The 20,105-nt window shown below is 41.5% G+C and overlaps 1 protein-coding gene across 2 annotated transcripts in view; it reads left to right on the top strand.

Moving 5' to 3' along the window:
• Positions 1-20,105, top strand: part of LOC125764919 (alpha-mannosidase 2) — a 142,915-nt gene that overhangs the window by 109,288 nt on the left and 13,522 nt on the right. For both annotated transcript variants that reach the window (XM_049429638.1, XM_049429637.1), the window contains exon 3: positions 9,664-10,425. In XM_049429638.1, the coding sequence (XP_049285595.1) occupies positions 10,229-10,425 (197 nt within the window). In that variant the 5' untranslated portion in view covers positions 9,664-10,228. The remainder of the gene's footprint in view (positions 1-9,663; positions 10,426-20,105) is intronic.

Below are 20,105 nucleotides of genomic sequence, written 5' to 3'. Positions count from 1 at the left end.
GCTACCGGAGCCGCTTCGTCACAAGCACCACCAAACGGCGGGTGCTTCGTGTTATTCGGGTGGGCTTGTAATTCAATTACACCTACCGACAGGATACAACAGCGTGGTAACGCTGTGGTTGTACCGGATGTAACGTGATAATGGGAAGCTTTATAGCGTACGCTATCAGAGAAAACATGGCAGAGAGAGAGAGAGAGAGAATAGAAGAAAAAAGATCTCCCATAATATGGCGTGAAGTGGCGTGATAATGAACATGTAATGACGGGATAACGTGTCCCGATGGAACGGGGTTTTTTTCATTCTCTGCTGGTGTGTAACTTTTAGCAGAATATTTCTAGCTAATGTATAATTAATTTTTACAACTGAAAACATCGTCTGACGATGTGTGTATTTTTTATTAAAATTTAATAAAATTTTTGCAGCAACAATATGAGAGAATTCTCATGTGGGAATACATTAAATTTGTTTGCATAATTTGTTACGTGACGACATTCAGGGCATGTTACTTTTGGTTCACAAAGTTATGATGAACGTGAAAGGCTGAATCGTCGATTTCACATTCCATGCTGAGGAATCGTATTCGTTGTTTATAAAATAAATAAACGTTTACGAGAACGTACATCATGTTGAGAATAATGTTTTTATTAATTTTATAAAACTTCCATGAAAAAGTATCATCAAATATAAAAATAGCCTTTATAACATCCCTCTATCTGTTTGTCTTAATGGCATATTGTCGGCCATTTCTGAATTAATAGCCTTCTTTTTGTACCACATAGTCACTTGGCCAGTCCTGACTTTCTGGACGGGATTTTGTACCAATCTTGCCATGTCTGTACCAGTCCTTGTCTCGAGTAATGATCTTAAATTTCATCGGAAACTAAAGGTGGACATCGGAGGCAAAGTGTACTCACCTTTTTCCAGGTAGTTCAGAGTTACCGACCAAAGGTTTAGGACATCTGGGAGTATCTGGGAAAAGTTAGACATTGTTGTACGAAAGGGTCCAGTGATTGTCACAGTGACACAGCGCAAAGACCTTAATGACTTAAATGTAGATGGTAAAAACAGACATCACCTGCATCATATTTTCAAAGCTGATTGTTCAACGAATGATAATCAGTGAAATGGAGATTATCTTAACTGCGGGATTTACAGTGATTTTGAGAATAGTAATGTCTTCTGGAAGTTATCGCCTACATTTACCAGGAACCCTACATGTCAAGAGCTCTCAGGAAGAGATGAGATTTGCGGAGACTTTCTTTAATTTCTGAGATTGCATTGAATTAAAATTATCAAAAGTTACAATAATTTAAACATTTCACGATAATCGACGAAGAAATACTTTGCGTCGAAAAAAAAATACGCACGCACATGTATGTTTTAATGTATAACTAAATTAAGAACACAAACTACATACGATGAAAAGTTCCTACATACGATGAAAAGGTGAAAAAAGAAGTGCCACTTTTTGTGAAGTAAATCAACTGGGTGTAATTATGCGATATTAAATTTAATCATTAAACAAATATATTTACCTTTGTCAGCCTTGTCTTTATGTATAAACGATCATTTTTTTTTTCGTTGTATAAAATTGAAAATCAATTTCAATTATTGTTCGTTTAGATTAACCCACTGGAACGTAACGCATGGCAGTCAGGTACTGCGTCAACCTGTACCATCCGCAATCATCATCACACTAATCCAATCTCGTTTGTGCGGCAGTGCAATCACGAGCCCATTTCCAGACGCGGCTAGACATTGTCAATGGTCACAATGCGGATCGTTTGGCCCATATCTGTCATGCATATAAGCTTACCGATTTTCACCAAAGTGAAAATCCGTGCCGTGGTTGGCATGTCAGCGCTTGAATCGAAACGTTGACGATAACGGAAAGGTCTAGAAATGCCAATAATCGATTCAACTAGCATATATCTAGATCTAGATCTAGCTCGGGTTTATTTCGACTTTCGACAAGCTCCCGGCGCGTGTTCGGCTCCACCCGACCCTCCGGATCAATATTAGCTCGACGTGCCCGTACCACTGACATTGCGCCCGATTTGCACTGCAGTGAGAGAGGTCTGTCCGAAACTTCTGTCCAATATCATCATCGCTGCTAGTTGGGTAAATTTTAATGAGCGCGTCAATTTCGAGTCACCAGTACACAATCGACCACCTAATCGTGGGATCGAGATCGTGCCGCTTATGCTTGATTTAACAGCAATTATGCGCTGCCTTATGCATCTGAAATCTCACCGACCCATCCACCGGTCGATGCCGCATTCCGCATGCTGGTTGGGAACCCGCAAAGGTTCCTCAAATAACTTCGTTTTCAAAACGTCTAAATCCTGTCGTGCGCGGAAAATCGATCTGACCGAGATACAAACTGGAGAAGGTACGAACCGTACACACTTTTCCTGCCAGTCGAACATTTGCAATGCAATTTTCCGGCTTCGGATAAAGTTGTCGTCGGGTTTCTTCTTGTGGGTGGTTCGGTCTAGTAGCAGCAAGCTTAAATGAATAATAACTTGTCTCTGCATCGCAACGAACATTGGCCCGCATCTGCAAAATTTGTGCATTTGCAAACGAAATTAAATATCAATCGATCGTTCGATGTCGAACCGGCAGGAAGACTCACCAACACATTCCGTAAGCACTATCCGACCGCAGAAATTGGCTCACTGCTACATTTCGTTTCTGCGCGCATTTTCGTGACTGACGCGGATTGAATTGAAGCGACGGAAGACAATTTCCTCTCGTCACGCACGACCTGTCAGTAGTTCTCAAGATACTGTGAAGCTTTGCCGTGCCGACGAATTTCATCGATTGCACTTTGAATGGGTTCTACGCACGGCACCCAATCGTGCTGCATCGATTGTCCCGCGGCCCGCTGTATGGATGGGTCGGTTCGATTTTATTTAACTTTACCAAAGGAACCCCCAACGGTGTGGAAGTATGGATTCCCCTGTCAAGCGAAAAACGAATACATTATAACAAATGCACAATTCTATACGGTAGAATGGAGGAGGGTTTAGCGTTTCGAGTTTTAGCGCCAATGCAAACTTGCCTCACAGTTTGACGAGCCGAACAATAAACGACCACGGCAAGTGTTTTCAGATCGAATGCCAATAATGCGCATTCGATGACGATCAGAAACCTAACCAATACGGAACGATTAACGGAAACGATTGCAATTGATATTTTTTGTGCAGCACGACAAAAGATCTTTTAATCGGTTACGGCAATTCATTGACGAAAAAAGGTTAAAGCAATCCTAGTGAAGGCCTTCATAGCGAATTTACAAAGTATGCATCTAGTGTTTTACCATCCAACCGTGAGAAACTGGTCTTTTGCAGAAATGCATCTATCCATTCTCCTCCAGTAATGTCCTCACATCCATGGACTTGGTTTGGACTAGAACTCTTTCGCTTAGCAATTCCTGAAGAATGCGGCAATTTCCGGAAGACATTTTGAGATCCTGCATTCTAGATCACCAAGAGTTCTAGAGAAAAAATCCCATATTTCTGTTTTGCTTACCATCAATCATTACATGAAATCCTTCAGTAGAATTCTTGGAAAACGTAAATGCTTATCTCCTGGATAAAGGCCTTAAAGTAATTCTCTTCTTTGTAATTAGTTGCCGTCTAGTGTCAAGTATGATATCATTCTTCATGAAGATCAAAATTCAGAAACTTCTTCACCGCTTTGTCGATTGGTCCGACGATGTGGTCTATTTGCCCTCAAACTTTATCTTTAAATTCTGATGCACTTTAAGGGCGGATTGGGCTATTGGAGGACTGAAACTAGTCTTCCATTCAATACTCTTATCTTTTTCCAAGTGTGGAGGGACATCATCGGGTATATTAGATATTTTCTTTACCTAAGTTAAAATTTTATGGAAACATTTGCTCTACTATAGCCATTATCTCTTTATTACCGTCTTAATATAGCAATGAAAATCTGAACAATAATTTCATTTTCATGATAGAATAAAAGACACGATTTTCGCTTAATGCTATCCCGTTTACAAGATCAGCTCTCCAATCAAAACAGCAATCGTTTATCGTACTCTTCATCCCCATCATCGCCGAGCGTGCAACTTTCCATCATTCATCGCAACTGCAAATGCACTCGTGCCGGCAACAAGAATCGAACCAAAAACCCAACAACACACTCGCTAAACTGAAACTTCGTGCTTCGCCACCACTTTCTCGCCCCGTTTTTATTCGTGACAAGCGACCATAACCCCGCCGGACCCCTGCTCCCTAGTGCTTTGCGGCATTTAATTAGAGCATCAGGCCGCATCCGTGGCATGGCATAAATCATGGTTAGATGGGTATTCGCGCGGACTAACACACGACGGTATTTCGCAGGTGAACGCTTCATTCGCTCGACCAGCCGGTCGGTGCAAATCGTCGTGTAAAGGTGGTGCGATAAGAATAGCTGCAATACTATGTCTTCCTAGCAGGACGGTCAGTACGGTATTGCAATAATTCACGTAGCAGTGCGCATCTTTCGTGTGCATCGCGGAGGAAAGTTAATTCGTCTATGTGTGTGTGTGTTTGTTTGTGTGTTCTTGTGTCTGCAAATGTTTGGCGAGTTCCTCTGTAGCACCCAACCCGATAATAATAATAGAACGAGCCCATCGGAGGAACTCCTGTAATGCGTTAATGCGTACGATTTTATAATAATTCTTACAAAGTAGGAAATTGGATTCTACCTCGTGTTAAACATTATTAATAAGGTTAGTAGACATGCTGTTAATAGAATCAAAAACGAAATTAAAAGCCATATACAATTCATGTAATATTGGGAGACTTATTTTGGATAATCATCATATAATAATTTCAGAAAATTAAAATACGTCAAATTAATTTGAATTTGAATAATTTTCGTTTTTCACATAATCAGCAAAAATATATTGCATAGCTTCAGATAGGAAAAAAGAAAATCCTTCATAGAAATACTTTAGCCCATTTTCAAACCGGCCATCACAAATTCAATTTAATGACAATTAAAAATTTTCATACGATTTACGAACACTCTGCACATTGTTGTGCCCTTGCAAAGGCCCCGTACTGTCGTCTATGTAGCACGTATTATGATCTTGTTTCTTTCCCTCGTCGTTTCTCGTCTGTTTTTTTTTTTTTATTTTGTGGCTTCACAACTCGTTGCCCTAGCCAAACCGAAGCAAATGCTTCGTGAAACGACAACATGGTGGTTTTTTTATCGCATGATTGCAAAAAGAAAATGGAAAAAATACGAAGGATCCGTGCTGACCGGAACGAAACGGAAAGAACCGAAAGGGATCCCCTTAATTCCTGTAGAAAACAACAGCACCGTGTACAGACTTTTAGTGGCGGAAGAAGCTAGAAGCCCGGACTGTTTATGAATTTTAATTAACCAACGAAACGCCGGACAAAGGTTCAAAAATTAGTATTAATTAGCGAAGCCGATTGTGGAACGATCGTTGTACGTGCCTTCGCTATACATTGAAATATGTATGTGTGTTTGTGTGTGTATTTATTTGTTAAACTTTTCAACTCGTAGTACAAACGGAAGCTGTTCCAAATCTGTACCACCCATCTTCCATCAGCAAAAGGGATGGTTTTTCATTTTTCCCTCGCGTTTTTTTTCCTTGTATTTCCTTTGTTGTCCAATTCTTGTTTGGTTTTCACCAACAGCAGCGCACATTCTGTCCAGTGTTCCGTCCGGTAAGAGAATGCGATAATGTCTGTGCAAAAAACCCCAATACGACCTCACCGGAACAGGGGATGAATAATTGACAATCATCGCCACAAGCAACATGTTAAACACAGAGATTTAGGTTGAATTTTGCCCCATTCCCCAATCGCACCGCCCCCTTTATCATATTCACCCCTTTGCCCTATCACCCCACCCCCCATAACGTCCGGTACTTCTATGCATTCATTTAATGAATTACATCTTGATCAGACGCATGAGACTTAAATCATGCCAACCAAAAACCTCACTTGGGCCATGACCATTCCCCCTGTTTTGTTACGCCCGGTGTGAGAATGGCCTTACGGGTAGAAGATTTCCGACCCAGCTGAAGCTGATTAGCACGCAATTGTTCATGGGGCATCAGAATCCCCTGTATGTCTGGCAGGATAGGGTGAGGGGGGAGTAGTGCACTTGGTGCGAGAGATTTATCAGTGCCTGCGCTGGATGTGTTTACCATCGCACGGAGTAGTAGGTGGCAAAACGGCTACTCAGCACCACTCAGCCTCAACCCGCCCGGTCGGGTCGTGTGCCGGGTGTGAGTGGTGCGTTTGGCAGACGAACGGAACAAAAGCCGATTGAAACGTGATGGATGAAAATTCGAGACTATAGAGAATCCCAACACGGTCCCACCCTGCGTGTGTGTGTGCGATTATTCTAGCAGCTCAGCTACACGAAACAATCTAATAACGTAATCCCTTTCGAGTGGGATTGGTTTCAACCGATCCTGGCATCGAGCAACAGGGATATCCCTCCGGATACAGGAGAACGAGGGAACTTTCTACGCCCGTGTAGGTACACATTTATCTGGAAGCCATGATAATGTGTTCGTGTTCTGTTTTCTTGCACTAACCGTATCGTTACATCTGCACGATCGCTGTATGCAAACAATACGCAGAACAAATACGCAATTTCAGTGTACTCTTACCGTATCGCACTGTAACACCCGGTTTCGATCGGTTTAGGATATGCGTATGATGAACGTTGTGCCAAGTTTGGCAAACGTGCGCCTGTGTACTGTGCACAAACAAAATATCAAAACACCATTGCAATGGTGCGTGTGTTTTCACAGCATGAAAAATCTACCCCATTTTTGATAAAGGTGGTTAACATTTTCCACCAAACGAACAGAAATAAATAATGATCAGTATAACATTTTGGTTATCGAATATCCTTGTCGGACATTCAAGGTATTTTTTTTTACTTTAAAAAATATATTTTTATCTTTTATGTCACTTTGATGAACATGATAATATCATTTTATACGCTTGTTTATTATCAGTTACATTATACACATGTGTATCTGATGCATGCTGTAATGCATTTATCTCAATTATCAAACTGGTTTTCATTGACATTCGCACCATCAAGGTCAATGTGATAAAAAACATGTTGGTGGAATCAATTTATCACGTTCACGCATATCGAACTCTGGGGTTCACTAGTGCTATATTACATGCGTGACATCTTGTTGATGCCATTGAATGTTGGTACCAATACGTGACGTGGGCACCATTCCCAGGTGCAAAACAGCAACCTTTTTTTCGTCATGAATTGAAACATTGCACCATTACACAGTATCATTTCAATTAAACTATTTATCGTGTCTTTTTTATTTGTTTTGCTGATCGAATTTCTCGCAGAATCAATAAAATGATGTACGAACGAAGTTTGACAATATTGTGCTGGAATATATCATACATGAGATGAATTTGCTTACATGCATTCTTAAATTTTTAACTTAAACATAACTTAAATTACCTATGTTAGTATTTCTTATTCTTTTCTATACCTTGGTCGGTGTTTTTTCATTATTTTTTTTAAAACTTCAAATAATATTTCAGTTCCACAGTTGTTCTAGATGAAAACTTGCCGCTCTTTTTCCCCTTTGGCTTTCTGTAGTTGATATAAGTACTTGAGGCAATGTCCTACTCTGCACCATCAGGACGTGACGGAATAAGAGTAGGTGATGGGACCTTCGAGAGACTTTGGATCCTAACTAGCTTAACTTGAAGATATTAAACACTTGAACATTTATTTTAAAATATGTATGTGTTGGAAACCACTTTGTAGTTACGAATTATAAAAATAGGTTAAAGTCATTGGAAGTTTGGCTTGTCGGTAAGACCTGACCAGTAGTGATGGCTCCAAACAGCTCCGGAACTAGCTCCGATTTCAGCCCGTAGCCGGTTCCGAACCCATGGCTCCGGAGCCGGTTTTGAAGCCGAATTGCTTTCTCGCTTTGGCAGGTTTGATTGTTAGTTAGGCAAAGCGAAAAAGCATGTTGTATTGGTCTACGAAGCTGTTGGCTTGAATCCGGCTTTGGAGCTGGTTCCAGTTCCGGAGTCGGTTAAAGGCTTTCAACACTTTTTGGCGCCGATCAGAGTCCGCTCCATCTGTGAAGCTGTATTTCCCATCACTCCATCGACCAGGTCACCAATCCGTTTCCAGGAAAGTCGGTCCAGGCCACAAACCACAATTATTGTTGACCAAAAATTAAGCCTAAGCTTAGTACATTTCCCAGAATCATCTATTTGCACAACATTCCGATAATTTTCTATTGCTGATTGGTAGGTAGACATATTAACAGTCGAAATTATTTCCCTTTTCAACAAAACTGGCAAATAATTGCGTTGTAAACATTTAGAAGTGAGGCAAACATCCATCCATACGAAATATTGATGTCGTTACAATTGTTAGTGGACTGTGGAGCACAATAGGATTCAATTTTGAAAAGCGCAATTGGAGCGTTTTGAAGAATATGAATTACGCAATGCATAGATTATATGTATTTCCACACTGTCGCATCGCATAAAGCGCACTGGGAAATGTTCGCATCCACTATCCGGTTACTCGTCATTCGTTTAGTTTATTTGGAAATGTGATTGAAAAAAAAACACAACTTATCTCTTCTTTCACACACAAAAATAAGATGACAATATTGATTTGTGCAAAAGCGTATAGTATTCCAACACATTCTAGAATATCGTTCAAAGCTTGATCGTTCTCCGCTTTCAATCACGTACGAAAGAGCAGCGGCACAAAAAAAACTCCCCATCGAAATGATGTATAATTTAAAATCATCCTTTAGCTCTGCTTACTCATGTCGAAAACCCATTTTATCTTTTACCCCATGACGGTGTTCAGCAACCCCCCCAGAGTGAGCAAAACCTAAAGCTGCTGTACTATGAGTGCAGCACGCGATGCACAAATATATTCATGATTATGCATTTTTATGCAACCTGCTGTTGCAGCAGCATGATCGTTTCGCTGTTCTACATCCGAACAGTGTAGAACTCTTCTCGATGGGAATGGAATCCCTGTTTTTTTTGGGGGGTGGTGTAACATGACGTACGGAAGGATGGTTTTTTGTTTGTGCGGGTTTTAATCCACCCCACGGGGCCACTTAAACCGATCCACATTGGAGCAACCGCACGCAAAAGGGTTGCGTCCCACGCTGCAATCGTTCGTGTTCAACAGCATCTCACCACCGCAGGATATATCGCGCATGGGACAGGGGGGCCTCTCACCATGAATAGACCCAACGGCGGCATTCGACATGAATCGAAGTCATTAGGGGGCAATCCCATCCTCTCGCCCAAAACCCTTGTAAGCTGACAATCTCAATCCTCCAGGCGATGGCTTTTGTGGTAATTTAAAGAAAAAGCTAACAAAATGCACAAATTACCCGATCCGAGCTCTTGGGGGACGGTTTGATATCTTCCACTGAAGGGGAATACACACAAAACAGACCTATCACATCCTAACCTTGACAGAGGTTGTTATAACAGCGGCAGTCAGGCAAAGCGTAACTGCGTAAGACGAATCAGAAAACATTAATAAGCCCCACGGAACAACGGGAGTACCGGGTGAACGGAACGTTGCATTAATCTTAAATTATTCGCATGTTTCTTTCGTTTGCAGATTCCAAAGCCAGTCAGCACGGTTAACACCAACCCCCCCTGTTTCTGTGCAGCATCCAGCAAAGGAAGAGAAGGAAAATCACGGCAACAACTAGCAGACCATACTATGGGGGGTTGTCATAGCGTTGCATCTTGAAGCAACATCTGACAGGGCAACTCGAGGGCCAACCTTCTCCATCGGGACATGTAGAGCCATCGAGACATGAGCCGCAATGCAGGACGAAACGACGCACCCCGGGCACTACATCACAACCACCGCTGCAAAACGCAAGGATCTCAACACAGTTTAGTTTATTTTAATTTGTCATTACGTTAAGTGTCACGTTTTCCCTTCACGTGCTGCGTTTTAATCTGTTCCGTGTGTTTGGTGTGTGTGTGTGCTAATGTGATGAACGGAACGAACTGAATTTCCTTGAAGCCGTGAAAGAAAGCTTTCCGCCCCAATCGAGTTATTTATAAAAGTGTTTGTGTCCGTGTGATAAGTGGTGAAACAAAGTCGGATTAGAGGGAAGTAAGTGGAAAACACGAAACGAAGCAAAAGAAGAGAGAAGGGCAAGAAAACCAATATGACGATGAAGCTGTTTCGACGTGGATCGCCACGATGTATTGGACTGCTGTCTGCGTTCGTGACGATTCTGCTCTGTCTGTACTACATCTCCATGGGGCAACCGTCGCCGGCTGGATCCGGCCCATCTGCACCGACCGGGATGGACGGCAAGGACGCATCCGGCGCTGTACCGGTCGGTGCAGCCCACCAGAAACGGTAAGTCATGCGGTGAAGAGCGATTTATGTTGTTGCATCCAAAACAAACACAACGACAAACACTGACTTTTGATGTCCTTCTTTTCGTGCCTACAAAAACGATTCACCGTACATTGTCTGCTTTATTTTTTTGTTTCTTTTGTTCTCGATCAAATGCCATTGGGACGACGAGGTGGGGGAGCATATCATGTTGTTTATCATTGTTGTCGTCTGGTGAATTTATATCGCCCAAACCACTGTAGGCTCATTTCCGGAAGATTACCAGCGAATCCTTTTGCTGCCGTGGCAAAAGCATTTACCCGAAGCCCAACCAGTTGGTTAGGGATGGTATGGCCATACCGAACGTAAGCGGAATGGATTATTATACGACGATGATCGCCGTATCTCGCCGCATCCACAACCGCACACACGCAAGTGCCAAAATCGATCCAACGATTGCGTCGTCTTCAGGCGCACAACACAACCCCAAACACCACCCACCACCCCCGGGGGGGTGGGGGTTGGTTTTTACGGTGCAAAAGTTTTATGTTTTATTGGACAACTCGTCCACTTGCAGGCCGCCGTGCAGCGAACGTTGGCGATTTCCGTTCCGAGGTCGATGGGTCTCTCTCTCAAAGCACACCGGGAGTTATGAGAGCCAATTTGGGATTATGGTTGCTCGTGCTTAAGTCGAAATTGTATGACTTTTTCGAATTGATTTTGCCGTGAACAGTTTGAAGAGTTTATTTGCGGCTCTGTATCGGGATGGCTCCCCGAACCCATTGGGGAGGTTAGTTTAGTGCCGGGTTTGCTCAACATTCGAGTTGGGCAGTTTTTTGGGGTGATACATAATGCAGGCAGTAAAACTAATACCGACGGTCATTCCAAATGGTATATTACCATGTCGAGATATCGTGTCATTAAATTCGGTACCGGGTCCTGCCTGGAAGGAAATGTTGTTCGACTAGCGATGGTTTCCATCAACCGTCGTTAGCAATTTGATGACGAAATCTTTTGGGCTTAACTGCACGATTTTCCCACCCTTTTCTGTGTATGTGTGTGTGTGTGACAATATGGTAGAAAATTATCGATAAATCTCAGATCGAACTTAACACAAGCTTTAAGTATCAGTTTGCTCAAATTATGAAGAATTTGCAAGTTGTGGCGTTCTTCAAAATGGAGATAAAAATTGAAAAAAATAATTTATACGTTCAAACTTAAAATTTATCATAAATTAGAATCCTTATAACCAAAATAGCCTTCGATAATTAATACTATAGTTTTAATGTCTTTCTTTTTTTTAATTATTTAAATCTAATGTTCCTTAATTCTGCTTTATTGACTGCTCTTAAATTTTTAATCATATATTCGGGATTCAATGGTTTCATACCTAAGAATTCAATTTATTATACCTGATAAAAGTTCGTGATTCTAGTCACATTATCATGGAATTTTGACTTGATTGACAAAATGATAAATATAACTCTAGTAAGCCCATTAGTGAGTAGATTGTTGAAGAAAAAAGAGAAACTTTCTACAATAAAGAAAATAGTTGCTGTTAGTAGTAAACATTAAAACTAAAAACGCAAGACGGAAACGAAATACTTCCATTACAAAAGAATTATGTTTCTACCATAAGATGCAGCAACCATAACTTCGATGCGTTCCATTCACAAGGAGGAACGAGAAAGAACAAAAAAAAACACTCATAATAAATCACTTAAAATTAACACTTTCGCACACTAAACAAAATGTGGCATTCTCCCCTTTTGTCTGGAAATTGTTTGCTATCACTCCTGAAGAACAATTATGAAATGTACCCCTGGAGCCATTAACGGACGTGGAAGTTGTTCAGGAGGTGATGAAAAAAAAACGAACAAAAGCACAACTAAATTGTCACATTGGCACACTGAACTTTGGCCATAATTCTCGCTGCCTTTTCGGGGTGCCACCAGTCCGTGTGCCATTAACTGGCGCGCACTAAGCACCAGTTCGGCTAAAGTGCTAACCTACATTAAGACAGAACTTCCTTTCTGTCTTCCGACGGGCTTTTGCTGACGGAGCGACCAATCGACGGGCCATCGGGTTTTGCGCGATTGCTAATGTCATATTTTTCGGCTCACAAAGTGTGCTACTTTCAACGCTTTCGCTCCTGCTTGGAGCTTGTTAGTAGTGGTCTTGTACTTCTTCGGCATTGGATCGATCGGTAGAATCGGAAGTCAACTAGATCTAGGCTACCGGAGGGAAGAGTAGCAATGATGAATCCTTTGCATGGGGGGAATGATGGGTGGAAGAAAGGGAAATGAGGAGGAAAAGCCAGCAAGTGTTGGTGCGATGGCAAACCATACATTATCCTCTTGCCGGTATGCTTCCCTTCGGTCGGTAATGCTCCCCGGGCAATGTTTCACCATTGGTTCTTCCCTTGCCTTCCATTGCTTAGAACCGTAATGTGTGGCAAACGGTGCGAAAGCATGCCTTTATCTGAAGGCAATAAAAAATCACATAAAGCGAGATATAAGTGAGCATAAATATTCCTGCACGCTCCAGCACACAAACCCGTTCCGCATGGTACCCGCCAGCCAATAGTTAACGTTACATTTAAGTACAATGTGTCCATGTCAATGCGTGGGCATCGTATATATTCTTTACCAGTGAAGCTTAATGCGAGAAAATGGTGCCGGACCCCGGTTCCGGGGTCGGAAAATGCAACCACCTTACTGTACGGCACATATGCACAGTCTAAATGCACTAATCGATACGGGGAAGTAGAAACTTTCTTTTGCGTGGAACTGTTTTGCACAGGTTTGAAGTAAACTTTTTTTCTAGTCCTGATTATATGAGAACAGATAATTGAGTAAACCAATTAGGGACTCTTCCAACAATGCAAAACATATCATTACAACAACCTGTAACTTAAGTAGCAACATAGAAATATATAAACATTAGTCTGAAGAACGAAACTCAGTTATTTTCCAGGCAATATAACTATGGCAAGCGATAGGCCGTCTAAATGCTAAACAATTTGCATATAGAATCGCCCGAAGTTTTGACACTTCAAGGTGAGAGTTTGTGTTGTGATGTGATACCTTCACATAATAATGTCAGGAGTTATGATTGGTTTCCTTCCGTGTATATAAATTGCAATCAAATTCATCAAATATTCAAAAGCCCTTTCTTAAGGGGGTTTTCGAGGGTTTAATTGAAATGTCTACCGAGTTATTGCTCTATTCGAACATATTGTAATTGACTCTTTGAAAGACTTTTTGAACCGTTTTGTTAAACAAAACATCCAGTTGAACATGTAAAGTATGTCGAAAACTCTGTATTACTTGGGTTTGATATGAAGATCGTTTCTTTAACACTACAGCTACCTAGCACTTTGGGGATTTTTATTTTTAATGTGTTTTGATACTACAAAATATATCACTTAAAGTCATGAATCTAACTAATTTAAAATAATCCCAAAATTTAAAGTGAATAAAACTAAGCATTCCAGTCAAAGTAACAGATCCAATAGTTTAACCGTTCATCAGTTCTAAGAAAGAGCAACTAGTGAGCTTTTAGTACTCAGACAGCGAGTACACTATTGTACTAAAATTACGCATTAATATAAAGGCAGCCATCAACTTCAACAACGTCCTTATGCACTGTGTTAAATTTGCTGCTGAGTGATGTCCTTGACTGTACATGGATTGAATTATTAACCATTTTCTCATAAGCTGTTACGCTCATCCTTCACACGAACAAACTGTTCTTCAACATCCTTGGAAACGAATTCCTTTTCCTTTTTCCCTAAGATTGCAAGCAAACTTTTTTACCTTTTTTTTGTCCCTTCCCATTTCAATCCGTTTGGCCTAACAAAGTTGTTGCATCGTAAGAGAAGAGTAGAAATAAAAAAAAGTCGAACACCATGTTCGGCCGTTTTGGTTGGTTGGCTTTCGATTGGTTTCCACTCGAAGTAAGCAAACTTTCATCCCGGCAAGCACTTCGATATTGGCGGCCGAAGAAAGTTAGAAGTGTGCATCTTTTGCCGAACAATCGCTCATTCCCTGGCCCGTGGTTTGTGTAAGGTTTCTGTTGGTACGTAAAGCAAAAATAAATAAATTGTTTGATAGGCAATTACGGGCAACAAATGACCGGAAGGAATGCCGAGATGCTTGCCAGCATTCGCTTGAAGAATGCTTCAAAGTTAAGCTGAATTTATTGGTGCATCAACTGAAGCAAAAGGCCAATTCTGTGCTTCACAAAAAAAAACATTGAGATGTTTTAAAGGATTTTTTTGGTTGTTTGTTTTGTTTTGTTCACAGTTTAAAACTAAACTGCTTCGAGTGGGTCGCCACGCGCACCTACCCTATACCAAGCAATAATTTATTCTTCCGGTGTATAATTTGAAATTAGAGTTCCATCTCTCACCGTTACACGTTTCTTGTCACTACCAACTTGGTACCAACGAAACGATCCTGAATGTTAGTGGATTCTGATTTTAATTACTTTCTTGCCCGATACACCAGAACTCGGAATTGGCTTTTTGCTTATCGAACATCCTTTATCCGTTTTTTTTTTGCCGGAACCTTTTTGTTACGCTTCTTCACCCGGAGGACATACTTTCTCCTCCCTCCTGGGGAGAGGTTAAAATGCTTTTCACTTTTCACGGTAAACTTAGAAACTCTTAGTCCCCTGCTAAATGGATGCTTTTCTCGAGTAAAAAGTTGCCCCCGTTCGTACCCGATTTCGAAACGCAAGAAAGCAAACTTTGGCGAAAACTGATCACCAGCATGACGTCAAAATGGCAGCAATGAAGATACGGTGGCATTGGGATTGTTTGTTTGTGTAGAAAACTTTTTTTACGTTTTTGGAAGGGTTAACTGATAAAGTGTGCTCCAGAAACAAGTCAAGCGTGATTCTGGTGCAAAGGCGCTCGACAGTTCTGCTGTTCTCAGTTCCGTGACTTTGCTTTTGACTGGAGCCTCAATGTGATGCTTTGATGTTTTCTGTTGCGTAGTTGTGGACTGCTCAGCATTTTGGGCAGCAAGTGTTTAGAGGGTTTTTTTATCCTCAAACCCAGTATATCTTTGGTTGACGATTACCAAAATTTACTAACGCTTGGCTTCACCTTAAGAAGCAAACATTTCACATGCTTTTGGTGGTGGTTCTATGTCGACATGACATGTAGTAATGTAATTACTGATTGAAAATGAACTGCAGCAACCCAATCTGTTCGCAGAACGACACTGGCACCGACATGTCCGAATGTCATGGGAACGAATTCATCCGTTAGCTACACTGGATTATGCAGATTCGATCCGATTCAATTCTCGGTACGGTTCGGATAGATCACCTAGCCGGGTTGTATGTACACCATCGTCGAACCGATGTGCCAACCGAAAACACGGAACCATAATCCTTCTGCCAATGCAAACCCGGCAAGTTTTGTCCCATCTATCGTCCCATCCACATCCGCATTTGCTAGTGGTTTGGCTTGTTGGGAAATGTTATGCTAAGCCAATCGAGAACACGATGACTTCCTTACCGGTGACAACGAACAGCGTTTCTTCATTTGCGGTTTACCAAATGTGAATGCTCGGTCAAGCAAAGTTTGTAGCAGTCCTGTCAACCTGTGCAACGTGGTATTTTCGTACGGTAGGGTTTTTTGTTGTATTCCGGAATATTTCGGATGCATTGAAAGACACATTTTTTTTGGTTAATATGTGAATAAAGTAAAGATTGAGTTTAATTTAAAACTGCCATACATACGTACTAACGTTGATATCGTTGTCATGCGGCAAGGTTATTTGATATGTTTGGAGATTTCAACTCGCAAGACAACGAACGTCTCAAGCAACTAAAAATAATTTTCAAGCAAATTTATTGTGTCCCTTTTCGAAAATTATTGGCCAAAAATATTGCATAAAATATATAATAATTGTATGAAAATTGCAAAACTATCAAAGACAGAGAATTCTTTAAATAAATAACTTAAAACGCATATAATTTATATATTCGAGATAATCCAGTCAGGTGCTTTTGTCTTCTTTCATCTTTAGTATTCTTGCATGTCTCTCTTCTGTCTACCTAATCAAATTCTCTGTGTTGCTAACTTTATCGTAAAACAGCTGAAGTTATCAAACCCGTCGCAACAATATGGCGGAATCAGCAAAAAGTTAATCACTACAAGCTGAACTGAAGTTTCACACAAGTTTGCAAGAGCTGTCTATTTAGCCATGAGTTATTTAAGTGGCATCTGAAGGTATGGGAAGGAAAAGGAATCGAAGTGTAGCACATAAAATGTAGCGTCGAATAAACAGATAAAAAATATGCTTTTTGTGGTGAAATTAGCTTTAGATTATTTATTATGAGTTGTTCCATTTTTAACATCATTTATTAAAGCACGTCATTATTTACCTTGTGGTAGATAAAACTTTAAATAAGATTAAAGAGTTTTTCTAGTTTGTTTTATAGACTTAAAGACTCTACCCAAAAGGAAGTCAAGCGAATCAATGTGAGTCATTAATGAAAAAAAACTTTTTAACGGTTTTTTTGTTTTCCATTTAACGCTGATAATTTGCAGTATTTTTGTTTTCTCTTTTACATAAAGTAAAACAAAAATATAAAAAAGGAAAAATAAATGCAAACAATGAGGCAGAAAACCAGGGACAATTATTTGTTATCCTAACACATTCAAAACAAAAAAAGAAACACATTTTACTCCCATAATCCTACCCGCGCTAATGCATTTGTCAACGCCCCGACTCTTACCACTATCAAGCACGTGCAGCACAACATAGCGGGCATCAAATTCAATTGAAATTTACCCTCTTTTTTATCCTCATCACAAAACGATACGGTACGGAATCTATGCAACCCATTTTCTCCGCACATGTGAAAACGAAACTTCCAGCATCCCTGCCCGAGTGTCCACATCCGTGTCCACCGGTTTCGTCGTGAAATCTTTCACACACCGGAAGAAGCAAAAGAGACCAAAGTCTCGACGTTCTCCGGGTTTGCACACAATCACGTGTTGAGAGTATTCGCTGAATTGGACGGCCCGTCTGTCATCGGCACATACACTTTGTGTCGTCTACAGTGATGGTGACGGTGGATGAAGCAAAAAAAACACCCCCCCCGAGGATGTGCACCGTGAGGATCGTGTGTGGTGTGCTTTCCTAAGTGATGCTACTCGGAAAACTGCACCCGGGAAATCCCAAAAGGGAATGGATCTGCATTGTCGTACAAATTGGGTTACGCTCACACACACCCGCACACTCACTTGCATACACTTTGGCAGGATGTTGTTTTTTTTTCCTACGACCTGCGGATCCACCCTAACTATCGCTGTTCTGGAAAGGGTCAGTTTTTTTTAAGCGAACGTGCTTAAAAATGATCGTATGAAGAGCTAGTCAATGCATTTTTCTTCCTCATCAAATCTTCGCTTCCGATAACGTAGCAAATGACCGACTATTGTGTTCTACACACTGCTTCCCAACGCTGGGTCGATGATTGTGAGGATGGTTCACGAGTGTTTCGCTATCCCGACGGTACCTTCCGAGTTTGTTCGAAACCGTTCAAACGGTGCCATCAATCGGGAAGACTAGCGGGATTTCGATTTGAGCCCGGTAACCTTATCCGGGTCCATCGTCACTATCATCATCATCGCCACCATCAGGAGCTCGAATGTGGATGGAATTCATTCCACGAAAGAAACCAAACGATCTGGTTCCATCGCGAAACGTATGACCTAAGCTGCGTAATCCATCCTCGGGGAATACCCCGTGCGAGGAGGAAACAATTGTATCGGGAAATTCATTCCACTGTACGGCGGGGGGAGAAATTCCTGGAAAGAAAGTACGTCCATCTTTGCAAAACCGTACATTGGGAACACAATTGTTCCCCCCGGTTGCGTACACTGCAGTGGAATAGATGGGGAGCAACAACAGAAAAAAAATACTCCCACTCATTTCACAAAAACGAACGTCACCGTACGGGATTCCGGTTCCAAGTGTACGGTCCATTATAGAATCCTAATACTCTACCGGAATACGCGTTCGTACATCACCGTGAAACACTAATGGACAGAAAGGCAAACACGAACCATCATGACCACCAGTTAAGGGAAGAATTCGGAAGGATATGAGACACACACACACACAAAAAAACCCCCCACCCACACACACACGCACAAATTCTCAATTCCCTCGATGCGGCACATTCACACAAGCTGCGCTTCGGTTTATTAGGAAGCAATTGGATTAGACTAGCGGGTGATCTCGCTTAGTTTGCCGTGCGGACGGGCAATACTTCCGACGGTCCGTTTTGGACGGACTGTTTATATCGTGGTATATTTGATTAGTGCAGCTTTTTCTCCACTGTGACCAACTGTGGGTCTGGTTTTGTGTTCGGTCACATTTCGCTCACGTGCGAATCCGTTCCTTCGCACGGGCATTCATCTAATGTATCTGGTTTAATGACATCAAGCTTTGGGGCCGGTTGGTCTGTACAAACTGTGTCCGCCGTCTGCCAGTGTGGTTAAATAAGTTAGGCCAGGGTTGACATGGCCCCAAACCTGACACTGGAATCGAGGTCAATTAGGGCGCTATCTATAACACATTTCCAGTCCAGAAGCAGAAAAAAAAGGATGGTTAAACAAAAGTTGTTTTAACATGCAATAGATAAACCAGAATTGGAGATAAATCGATTTATGACTATTATATAGATTTTTTTATATTTCACAAATATATTTCTTTTAATTATAATAAAATATTTTGTATTGTTAAGCAAATTTTTGCAACAGAAAAAAAACTAAATTCCTCTCGTAAGATGCCAATCCGTCATCAGCTCAATCGTACATTCATTCGCGTGTCACCGTCCATGATGTAGACAGGCGCACACACGTCACCAAAAGGACGTTTTGTCTAAATCGCTCCTTCGAGATTTACTCTTTCCCTCCCTCCGCCTTTCCCGATGTTTGTGTGCCACATCGTATGCCACATCGTGTGCCATTGAGTTTGCTAAATCGTTTCGACAATTTAGCCTTTTATTGCCATCGCTCACTGTCACATTCACGCAACGTCGCAACGACACTTCCGACACACACGGCGGCACGGAGGGAGAGAAAACATGGTGTTTGAGCGCGCCAGTTTCACGATTGAGCAAAAATTTCGCACCAAATTGACAGCCAGGTGGCCATAAAGGCGCGTCCCGCGGAATGACATTTTATATTCGCGCATAGTGCTGCAAAATGCTAAACGGTACCGTGTTCCCCGTCGGACGCGTCCGGATGGAGACGCCTGGTTGTTGGTGTGTTGATGCGATATATATATATATTTATATGCGCGACTTACTACAATGCGCGGTTTGGGAACAAACCGGGTGGAAAAATGCAATTGAGAAAATGGACAACATACAGTGGAAATTCATTGTAGACACACCAGTGGAACACATACTCACACCACGTCCGATTGTTTGTGACTCTCAAATGGGCCGTTACAGCGCGCACATTTCTTCACTCCTTTGCCGGTTGCCTTACCATGGGAAGGATTTTTGGTACTTTATTTGGACCCCCTCCCGCAAGATATTGAAAATTCACAATTTACCAATTCTCGTTCAATCGGAAAAATCATTCAACAATAAATATAAGCGAACAGAAACATACTCAGGAGAAGGACATGTACGTGAGTGAGAAGGACATAAAACACCACACGCGG

Source organism: Anopheles funestus, chromosome 2RL, assembly GCF_943734845.2.
Source record: "Anopheles funestus chromosome 2RL, idAnoFuneDA-416_04, whole genome shotgun sequence".
Taxonomy (NCBI): domain Eukaryota; kingdom Metazoa; phylum Arthropoda; class Insecta; order Diptera; family Culicidae; genus Anopheles; species Anopheles funestus.
Note: the sequence above shows the minus strand (reverse complement) of the source record. Positions and strands in the feature narration are given on the sequence as shown.